This window comes from Lonchura striata, chromosome Z (genome assembly GCF_050655825.1).
Source record: "Lonchura striata isolate lonStrDom1 chromosome Z, ASM5065582v1, whole genome shotgun sequence".
NCBI lineage: Eukaryota > Metazoa > Chordata > Aves > Passeriformes > Estrildidae > Lonchura > Lonchura striata.
The window spans coordinates 29,348,747-29,359,668 of record NC_140740.1 but is presented as its reverse complement, the minus strand read 5'-3'; the positions used below and the strand labels follow the sequence as shown (position 1 = coordinate 29,359,668).

The window sequence follows — 10,922 nt, the reverse complement described above, 5'->3', positions numbered from 1 at the left end:
AAAGCTTTTCAAGAAGACTTGATTAATGGTATACTGCATTAATTAATTTAAAATCTATCATCTTTGCATTTCTAAAAAAGACCCTTAAATATGCTTAGTCTTCTATAATTAAGAAGAACAGAAGAATATTTGCAGGAAACCTAAAAACCTGTAGGGTTTTCTTTGTGCAAATGGACACAAGAGACATGAGAGAAGTCTTTTCACATCTTTCTTTCCCTTCAAAGTTCTTCTGCCTTGTCACCTTTGTGTCTCAGTTCCTCCACTACGACAAGAGGCAAAGTAGGAAATTATGTCTTTGTGATGCATTTGAGTTGCTTTATTTCTGTATCAGTTCAGGCAATAAAAAGCACTTAGATAAACATGAAGTCCCTAACAGAATGTTTAAGTGTGAGGAGTTATTAGCCCCATGCCATTTAGCTAGAAACATGAATACAACTTTAACAAAAGTCTCAGGGGGCTCGGTAGAGGTGATTCCTATAGGCTTCCTTCTTTATTTGAACACAGTTTTAAATTTCACAGGGTAAAGATTCTTCCTGGTCTGTGAAGGTCCATCCTCCACTCCTGGCATGGTCCCACAAGGGCTGTGAAAGCCTCCCAGTACCAAGACAAGGCTGGTTAGAGAGTTTCTTCTCTCTGACACAGGCTGAATCCCTGAACTAAGGGATTGAGGCGGTAGGTGTTAAAAAGTGCTGCTGTTCAATCAACTTGTGCCCAGGTCTCCTCCTCCTCTTCTGCCGGATCCTGCAGTCAGACTGCACTTGCTGGGCAGCCTCTGCTCAGCAAAGCTTTCGGCTGCCCCTCCACAAAGGAATTTAGGGCAGCTCCTTGCAGCGTGGGAGTCTCCCTGGACAGACAAAGACTGGCAGATCTGCCTCTACAGCCACTCACAACGAGACAACCAGCAAGGAAGCTGCAGAAATGTTCATTTTCATCCCAAAACAGGCACTTTCATCTGCTCCTCTGAGTCGTCATCTCACGTTCTCCGCTGACTGACTTAATGGATGCCCACCAACCACAAGGGACTCCAAGGAGCCGCTCACATGGACACCTCTGCATGGACCTGTGATCCACTGAGTGAAAACTGCATGGGATGAGTTTGACTCTGCTTCACAGAGACTGCCAGAAAGGAACACCCTGGCCTTGCCAGCTGGGTTTTAGTATTTCTTTTTATTCCATCTACCAGAAGGAAATATGCATTTTTCCTGACAAAGATTTCAGTACAGTCCCCAGTCACAGGAACTCTCCTGAATCAGCCTGGATTCATTATCCTGAAATATTCCCAAAGATTTCCCCAAGGAATGTTGGTGGGGGAAAAAGAAAGTAAGCAGAAGGACTGTGATCTTTGTTCTTTATTTATCATTCTTTTGCATTAACTTTTTTAGCTGAAAATGCCTTGACTAGTTTTGGCTTTCCTCATTAAGGGGTTCTCAATTTGCTACCACCACCACAACACCCGGGCAGGTAATTCTGGTGGTCATTGTCATAAAGTTCCTCACAAGTTACATTCTCTTCCTCCTCCCCATTCTGCATGCACAACATGAACACTGATAGCCATATGGCTTCAGGAAAGCGCCCTCGTTGCTGGACTGTGGTTCTGCTGTAATTTCCTAAAACAAATCAATAAACACTTGCTGGCAGTGGGGAATTCTATAAAATGTGGAATAGAACAGAATTATTATTTCCAATTCATGGCATTATCTCTTTTTTTTTTTTTGCAAAAAAAATAAAACCAACAAAACCCAAACCATTTCCAGTGTTGTTTTGTTTATTTGATTGTATTACTCCAATTCTCTTTAATTCTACATGATAAATTTGGTAGATAATGTTCTGACAGAAGTGAAACAGGAGGCCCTGGGTGGGCTGTGGCTGCCCGAGGTTGGAGCCACCACCTTCGCCTGGGAGCCACCAGGGTTGAGTTCCAGGTGGCCCAGGGAGCACTTGGTGGCTCCAAGAGGGCAGAATTTTGGCTGGGTCTCCCTGCTGGCTGCTGGCAGGGCCCCGATGGTGGGAGCTGGGATGCGGGGTCCCCCTGCAGCAGGGATTGGTGTGCCCAGGCCAGGCGCTGCATGGTCCGCCCAGAGACACATGGGGATCACTCGGTGCCGGCAGGGCTGGGGTTGGGAGAGCGGAGAGTGGCGGTACCTGAGCTGGGGGACACTCAGCAGCCTGCAGGGAGATCTCCGGATGCGGGGGACCCCCTGGACCCTGAAACGTGGCCCTGGAGAGGGGGAAGCTCCGGCAGTCTGGAGATATTGAGAGCATGGACAAGGGGGACCCATGGGTACCCCAGAGCCCTAAAATGGGGACCCCGACAGGTGAGACCCTGGAGCCGCTCCAACACCAAACTGTGGAGCCCAGGGAAAAAGAACCTCTGGGATTTGGGATTCCCAGGATCTTCAGCAGCCCAGAGAGATGGGATACCAATACAGGATCTGCAGCAGCAGAGACATGAGTGACCCCACAAGCCCTAAAGGTGAGAGACAGAGTGGGGGAAGTTCTGGGTAGGAGTTTTTTCTGAATCTTGGTGTTTCACAGGTTTTTATGGACATGAGGTGCCTGGTAACTTTTACAGATTAATTTGGGCCAAAGGAACCTCCAGCCTGTTGCCATTCATATTTTATTTTGTTAAGTTATTTTTGAATGGTTGGTTCTATTGTTCGCCTATGTTCTCCCCAAAGTTGCTTTACCCCGAGTTGTATAATCCCTTAGAGCTGTCCCTCAAGCCATTCCCTTCCCATTGTTCTAGTTTCTTCCCTGCCTATCAAGGCAAGTCAGCCTCTTTTTCCTGAATCTTCCCTGCCACTCTCTCCCTGGACCAATCCCTGATTCAAACACCCACTTGGAAATCCTCTAATCTATGACGCCCCATTGGGCCCTGTGACCTTTCTCTCTCCTCCTCCTACCCTGACTGGTCCCACACTACTGATGTAATCCCCTTGTTCTACCCTTGAAGTTTCTCTATTGGGTTTTTATTTTTTTTTTGTATCCGCCCCCTGGTTTGTGACAGTATTTTAACCCATGCACTGAGGTGCTTAGGGCCCTTTTGACCTGTCCCCTTCATCTGGAATAAACTCGTCCCTCTGGAACCTCAGAACAGAGAGCCTTCTCCTTTCTCCTTCGCCCAGTCCCAGACATTGCTGATTCTGCTGGCTCTTCAGGTTCAGCTGCGGGCAGAACCCAGTTCCCAGCTGTTCCCCACTCCTGGCACAGTGCTGGAGTGCCAACAGAGGTAGCCGGGACTCCGGTGGGCTATGTCACCAACACAATGTACTCTCATCTTGCTTTACCCCAGTACAGAATTCCCTTTCCCAAATCTTGACTGGATGAGCAAGCCGGCAGAAAGGAAGAGGAAGATGCCCCAGAACACCCAGGCAGGTGAGGACAAAGTCACTGCCCTTTTCCTCCTCTCTCCTCCATCTCCCAGCCCAGCACCACCCCCGGCTGCAGGACAGCCCCGCTGCCAGCATTATCCTTCCGGGGACAGATTGAAGATATCTCTTTCCCCTTCTCCTGGCTTGGAGACAAATCCCATCCTCTCCTTGTCCCTCCTCCCCCAGAAAAGGAGCTGAGGATGTAGACCAAGAAGGACAAATCCCCATGGCAGAACCTCGTGCAAGAGGCTGTTTTGAGCAGCTCCACAGTGCAAGAATCCAATGGGGAAGAAGATCCCCAGAGATCTTGCTCAAGGAGGAGTTCCAAACCCAGCTCAGGGTGCTCCAAGGAGGAAAGACCCACCCTGTGCCAGGATGGCAGCCGGAGATCCAGCTGGAGCTCGGACCTGGTGGTGTATGAGCAGCTTCATGCCAGAGAGAAGCCCTACAAATGCTTAGAATGTGAAAAGAGCTTCAGCTGGAGCTGCAGCCTGGTTCACCATCGGAAAATCCATATGGGGGAACAGCCCTATGAGTGTGAGGCACATAGGAAGAGTTTAATCCAGAGCTCCAATCTGATCTTTCACCAGATGATCCACCCACGAGCACATCCACACTGGGAGACAACCTACAATTGTCTGGAGAGTGGGAAGAGCTTCTCCTGGCCATCATCCTTGACCAACACCAACAAACCCACCAATAAGGGAAGCCCTGTAACTGCTCCCACTGCACAATGAGCTTTGTCCTCTGTTCCAACTTCATCCCCCATCAGAGGATTCATGCTGGGCAGAGACCTGGTGGCCCACTTTCCCCAAGATCCACATTGGGAAGAGACCTGTCCCTTTGCTTGCACCTGGCAATGATGCAAGGTGGGACCAAAGAACACGAGAGTCTGGCCATGTCCCCATCATTATCTTTGATCCCACCTCAGGTCATTGCCAGAGACTAAGAAAGGAGCTCTCTCTCTTCCCATAGGAGAAGGGTGACCTTTCCAGGTAGGAGAAAATACATGGCCTGGAAGAGCTGGGTCAGTGTTGTCACAGTTTTCCCTGTAAGTCGTTTCTTTGTCTTATTCCTTCTGTTCCCAATATTGTTGTGGTTCCCAGTAACAACTTCCTATCCCAGCCTGGGATCTTTGCCTATTGTGCCTTCACAAAACAAAACAGGGCCACTGTTTATGCTGCTGGAGCCCTGATCAGTTACCAGGAAGCATTTCTGCTCATCCACGCTGTAGCACTGTGGACTCAATTGAAATTTTGGTATTACTGCAGATGAATGAGCCTTTGCCCCTGTTTATGCCTGGGCTGATTCCTATCCTTTCCTTTTCATAATTCACCAAACAACAACAGAAGTAATGTAACAATGGCAGCTGAAAATAATTGAAGAAGAGGAAAAAAATCCTCTAGAAATAATTTTGTCAAACCAGAAACAGAATCAACCTTAGCCAAGGATGTGCTGCCCAACCAGGCAGCACAAGCTCCACCAACAGACATGAATATAAAACATGTTTGACACCATAAATGTGTGTGCTGTCATAAACTGCTTTTCCAAAGTGATTTCAACTTCATTTGAGGATTGAAACACATTCATGCTTCAGCACCTGATGTATGAGCTGGGCGCACTAGGCAGCTGAGCTGCTTTGGGCAGCCAGAAATAAGACAAACTTTCTCAGCAGTATTTGGTTTGCTTTCTCTTTAATTTCTTCCCATGCAAGAGGAGATGGACTTCAGACTTACAGCTTCAAGAATATTTGAATTTTAACCACCTCGTAATTCACCTTATCTGGCTTTTTGTACAACCTGGTCTTATAAAACAGATGGATTTTTAGTTATTTACTGTGGGACATAAGAACAGCTCAATAGCTGCCCCAGTGTTTCATTTTTTCAAACAAAATCATATATAAAACAAATTACATCAGAGAAAGCCAATCAGAGTCAAAACAAGTTGCTGCATTGTTCAGTGAACATAAGCTAATTTTCAGAACTAAACCACAAAGTTGGGAATGTGAGTAAAGGTGTGAAATTGTTATAAAATGAATTGGCAAATTCCGCAAGATCATGATTAAGCATCACAGATAGATCAAAAGAAGAATATCTTTCTTAATCATCACCATATGATCAAAAGATGTTTAAGTCCTGGGTTTCCAATGAATTTTTTTAAATGAAGTTGCATTTATCATCATGCTTTAGGAGAAAAGAAAATTGTCATGTTTGCAATTCAGGTAAAGTATATTTTTGAAACGAAACATTTCAGTGCTATTTCTTTGGTTTTTAAACTAGTCCTGTAACTTGGAGATCCTGCTATTTCACAGCTCTTAGCTCACAATATTTTACTCTAATGGAAGTAAGTTTGACTTGAGACTGTAAGACCGTTAGCTATTACAGTTTGTTGGTTTGGGTTTTTGTTGAACACATTTCTAGTAAGGCCACTTTTCTTTGCAACATCTTGCTTTTAATTCTGACACTTCTACCACACCCCCTCCTGTAGATGCACAAACACATGCACAGATAGATGTAAGGCAATCCAAAATTCAAACCCCAGTTAAGGAATTACAGATTTTGGGCCAGGATGTGGAAGCACTACAACATAGCCCTGTAGACATACACATGAACGATGTGTTGTAAACTCCATGACAACAGACATGTGACTCTTAGGCAAAAATGAGGTTTATATTGAATTTTCTAGAATTTATGGAGCAATGACCTTAACGTGGGAAGTAGCTAAGCAGGACGTTCTGATAGGCTTAAGGAGTCTCGACCCACAACTGCAGAAAGAAATTCACTTCTAAATATAACTGAAAGTGAGATTAAAACACAAAGGAGGTTACATGTTGAGAATTCAAAGCGATAATACAACTTTTTTTCTTTTTTTCATGAAAGATGAAAGAAAAGGAAATAGAAAATTAGGGAAATGCCAAGAAAAAATATGAGAAGCACAGGAAAGGGGTTTCTACCACCATGGCTCCAGCCCTGGTTTCTCTGTCAGCTGTGGCCCCAGGCAGCCAGACCAGCAAGGTGGGGCAGGAGAAGCCGCATAGGAGCAGCCAGGACAGCAAAGGACAGCAATGACAGCAAAGACTCCTGACACTTTGTAGACACCGTGCCATGTTGGGCACTTGTTTATTTAGGGATGTCTTGCTTTTTAAGGACAGATGCTAGCAATGGCACATGCACCACGAGCACCCTCAGGACAATGGCACATCCAGCATGTCCCTCATGAACTCCCTCATGATCTCTGCTCCCTTGAGGAGTTGCTGAGGTCCATCATGTGTCCAGCTCTGCAGGACAACTGAACAAACTACCCAGAGCTGGGGGAAAGTGCTGCAAACAGCACCAGCACCAGCTCCCTTGGAGCAGGAGGAACACGTGTAGCTGATCCTGAGTCAGTGCAAAGTGCTGTTGGGTGGTTTGAACCCAACAGCAGAACCTTGACTCGGCACCGTGTAGAAGATGTCCCCTTGTCTGGTTTTGTTTTGTTGGCTGTTTGCTCCCACTGTTGACACTGAGCTGCTGTGGCTGAGGCTGAGACATCCCTCCTACCTTGTCAGCAGCAGGCCCTGTCCAGAACTGTACAAAATATGAGAAAAGCAGCTGGGAAGAACAATGCATGGAATCCTACAGCTCAGGACCTCTTATGTCAGAGCCCTGCCTGTGCCTTCTGTTTGTCAGCACCTCCTTCTCTATGCACACAATAGTGACTGGTGAAGGTCTTTTTTGCCTAAGAGCTCTTGAGAACCAAATGCTCTGCTGGGATTCTCACAATCTGTTAAGTTCATTGCAGGGAAACAGAAAAGCAAGGGCAGGGTAGCAGTTCAGCTGGAAGCTGGTCACTCCCTGCAAAGGGCTTGTGTGTGATGTGGGAACATCACATGCACAGATGGGCAAGAAGGGTAAATGTGCTCAGGTTGCTGCAGGTGAGGTTTAGGCTCATCTCAAGGGCAGTCAAGGGTGGTGAGCACTGGAAGATCCAGCTCCAGTCCCCATCCATTTCAGTGATGTCTGCAGCCTGGATCCAGAACACCCTGGGGGGCTCCTGTGGCTGGCTTTGCACTCAGGTGAGGATAAGAGGCCGTCTGAAGACCCTCACTCATTTCTCTGCCGATTGCCATGAGCAGGAACTCCCTTCTCCCACTGCAGTTCCGGCTTGGAGAAGGCAACAGTGCTGGTGCAGCCACTGCACTGTCATGTTGGCTGTTCCAAAGGAGCCTGGCAAGAACTTGGCAAGGACTTGGCAAGGACTTGGTGAAGACCCAGCGTGGACCCAGCACAGAGTGGCCTACTGCAATTCCTGCTTCACTCTCCATCCTTAAGCCAAATGAACTGTTGGGGTGACTCTGGTTGTCTCTCACTGCAGACCCCTCATCTCCCTCATTACCACCATGACAGACGGAGATCAAGAACCCTCTCCCCAAGGACTGAGACTGAGACCCCTGCCACGGGGAGTGGAAGGATGGAGGGAATGGTGGTGTGACCACTATTGACATGACCTGTTCTTCTCCAGTAACTTCAATGGACTTATTCTTTATTGTGTTCATCCTGCTTGGGGGTTTCAGTGGACTCACCTGTTCTCCCACAGCAGTTTCAATAAACTCTTATTGTTCTGTATGTTCTCCCCTTTTTCCGCAGTGGACTATAACTGGATCCCTGGGTTGGGTAGGACTTTGGAGACTTTCCCCAACACAATAAGACGGATCCCCATCATCCGGACCAGTGAGGATCTCACCTGTGTCAGTAGCTATACCCATCCCCCTCTTTTCTCTCTCTCGTCTTCTATTTCCTCTCTGATCCCACTATCACATGTATTGTTTTGGCCCCTAATAAAGGTGAGTTTGTTGTGATTAAACTGATGGTACCCTGCTGTTTGCCTTTTTTGCACTTTTGGGATTGGCCAACAAACCATCACAACACCCCGCTATGGGCAGATCGTGACACCAGGAGCCGCTGAGGCTGGCAGTGGGCACCAAGGCTGGGGCTCGTGGGCCGGGAGGCGGCTCTGGGGGCTGTGACACGCCAGGGCATGGGTCACAGTGGGAGCTGTGAGCAGGGGCACTTGGCAGCTGAGTGACATGGTTCTGCTGGCTGTGACATCACAGAGGACAGGTGACACAGGCTCCTGTGTCCAGGGGCAGCACAGGGCAGTTGGATTCTGGCAGCCAGTGAGTGCACATGCAGGGGCAATGCTGGGCTGGATGGGAGCTGGGAAAGGTGCCCTGGGGGTTTAAAGCCAGAGTGGGAGCTGGGACCCTCAGGGTAGGGCACTGTCCTCTGAGCTGGGGGAAGAGGAGCTTGGAGATCTCAGCGTGGCAGGTGCCCAGAGAGGCTTTGGGGACATTGCAGGTGTCGCCAGCCCCCTGCTCCCTCCCAGCCAGACATGATGAACCCTCTTTCTTCCACCAGGCCATGTCTCCAACACTGGCCTTCCTCCTGGCCCTGTTAGCCACCCATGCTGGAATGAAGGTGAATCAAGAAATTGAAAATAATGAAGATAAAGAGATGCTGGAGCGTGAAGAATATTTGCATCAAGAGATGATGCGGCTCCTGCAGGAGATTGAGGGGAGCAGTGGCACCATAGAAGCCCTGCTCCGCTCTGTGATGGAAAAGCAGTGGCTTCTTTTCGTCAGTGCAGCAGTCCTGGCTCAGGTTCTTGCTATGGGCTGCTGGCTGGTCAGGAGAAGAAAGCGTGGCTCTGCCAGCAGGAGGAGGCAGGAGGGATCCAGCAGGAAGGAGAAGGTCAGTGAACATGAGAAGGTCAAGGGTATAGGCAGGGTGGCAGCACTGTGGCTGTGCCCAGCCCATCACCAGTGGGCACATCCAGGATAAGGCTGGAGTGGGCTGTCAGCAGCCTGATCTAGGTGAGAATGTCCCTGCTTGTTGCTGTGGGGTCACAGTGGACAGCCTGTAAAGGTCACTCCCAAGCCCAGCTGTTCTGTGATTCTGCAGCAGGGCCTGCCCAGCACAAAGGTGCTGCAGGAGCTGGTGGACGATCTCCTCAGTGTCTGCCGAGTGCTGTCCCGGAGGAACTTCATGCCGGAGCTGCACCCGGCCGCCGGGACGGACACCAGCCCCACCTGCAGCGCCCAGGAGAACAGCAGCACCTACCGCACGCTGGTCATCCTGCGGCCACCGCCCGGCCACTCCTTCAGCCCGGAGAGCAGGAAATGGCCGCCAGCCGAGCGCATCCGCGTGGGGCTGGAGTGCCTGTGCTCCGGGGAGCAGCTGCTGGGGCACACGTGCTTTCTCCACGCCTCTGGTGGCCAGCTGCCCAGCGACCAGGAGTGGTACCTGATGGACACCCTCTGCACGGGCTCCTACTTGGACCCAGAGAAAGTCACCCGCTGGGTGCAGATGTTGGTGGCGTCGGCCTGGCTGCTCCTGCCGCACTCGCGCCGTTTGCAGCTGACGGCGCTGCCCTGCGGCAAGTCCTGCAGGTTCCGGCTGAGCGGCGCCTCTGGCCTGCACCGCAGCATCGAGATGGTTCTGGCTGTGCAGCAAGGCAGCTCCTGTGAGTGCCTGAGCCTTGAGTAGGCAGCAGCCGTCGATTCTTTAGTTCCATTATTATGAACTCTGAAGAAGATAGCCAAGTGAAAATACTTCTAAAATCTCCGAAGGCAGAGCTAGGAAGGTTAACATGATTTCAAATATGTCAAAAGTTTAGTTAAGGCAAATTAAACATCCATAGGAGGTTTTCCTACGATTTTGTATTTTTAAAAAAATAAAATTCAATGATCCAACAAACATTTGGTCTACCATCAAGTCAGGAAGAGGAAGGAGGAGCTGGGTTGGAAGAGTGCCATGTGCAGGAGTGTGGGCAGAGCTGGTTTACCACGAGGTTGGTGCGGCAATAGGATATATAAGGATGACTGTCCCTTTTTCTTTATTCAGTCCCTTGTTGCAGTTCAATAAACCTTTTAAAATTTTAAGAAGTGAGGCGTTCTTTCTCACAATGCATAAAGCTGATGCAATATCAGGTGTATAAAAGGTGGAGCCACCATTTTGTGCATGAGCCTCTGGCATTTTGCCACACACCCAGCGGTGTCCCTTTTGCTTTGCTGATCTTTTTATTGTTCTCAATAAAAGGTCTATAATTCATTCCCACTTGGGGTCTGGGTCATTTATAACGAGCAGCGGGCAGAGGCCCTCAGCCGTGCCTGTGCTTCAAGGGCAGGAACACAACGGAAATGAACAGTGCTAATATCTTTATCAATGTTCAGCTCGTTATTAAAAAGATCAGCTGGGCAGGGGACCGACACGGAGCTCAGCCCCGCTGTTGTAGCTTTCCCAGGTAGCCAAAGGGTGAGGAGGTGTGCAGAATCTGTCACTGAAGTCCAGAGCAGCAGCTGTTCCCTCTCCTTTCCTCGTGGCACACTGGTAGCTGAAGGGTGAGGAGGTGTGCAGAGTCTGTTACTGAGGTCCAGGGCAGCAGCTGTCCCCTCTCCTTTCCTCATGGTAACACCAGGGAAATCTGCCTCTTTGTTCCTGGTTCGCACAGCTCATTCCAGTCTAATCTTCCGTAGGTGATGGTGACAGGTCAAACATCGATCAGGGGATGTGT

General features: G+C 49.0%; 1 protein-coding gene across 1 annotated transcript; it reads left to right on the top strand.

Annotated features, from left to right (window-relative positions):
• The first annotated feature begins 8,770 nt into the window (after positions 1–8,770).
• Positions 8,771–10,177, top strand: LOC146763751 (inositol 1,4,5-trisphosphate receptor-interacting protein-like 1). The gene is made up of 2 exons (XM_085567847.1): positions 8,771–9,100; positions 9,311–10,177. Exons 1-2 carry the CDS (start codon positions 8,771–8,773, stop codon positions 9,893–9,895), a joined length of 915 nt encoding a protein of 304 aa, XP_085423973.1. The 3' UTR covers positions 9,896–10,177.
• The last annotated feature ends 745 nt before the right edge of the window (positions 10,178–10,922 follow it).

Bases quoted from the DNA above. Each gene is read 5' to 3' on its own strand.
- LOC146763751 (XM_085567847.1), top strand. From the start codon at position 8,771: ATGTCTCCAACACTGGCCTTCCTCCTGGCCCTGTTAGCCACCCATGCT. The intron at 9,101-9,310 runs GTCAGTGAACAT...GTGATTCTGCAG, and splicing joins GATCCAGCAGGAAGGAGAAG to CAGGGCCTGCCCAGCACAAA.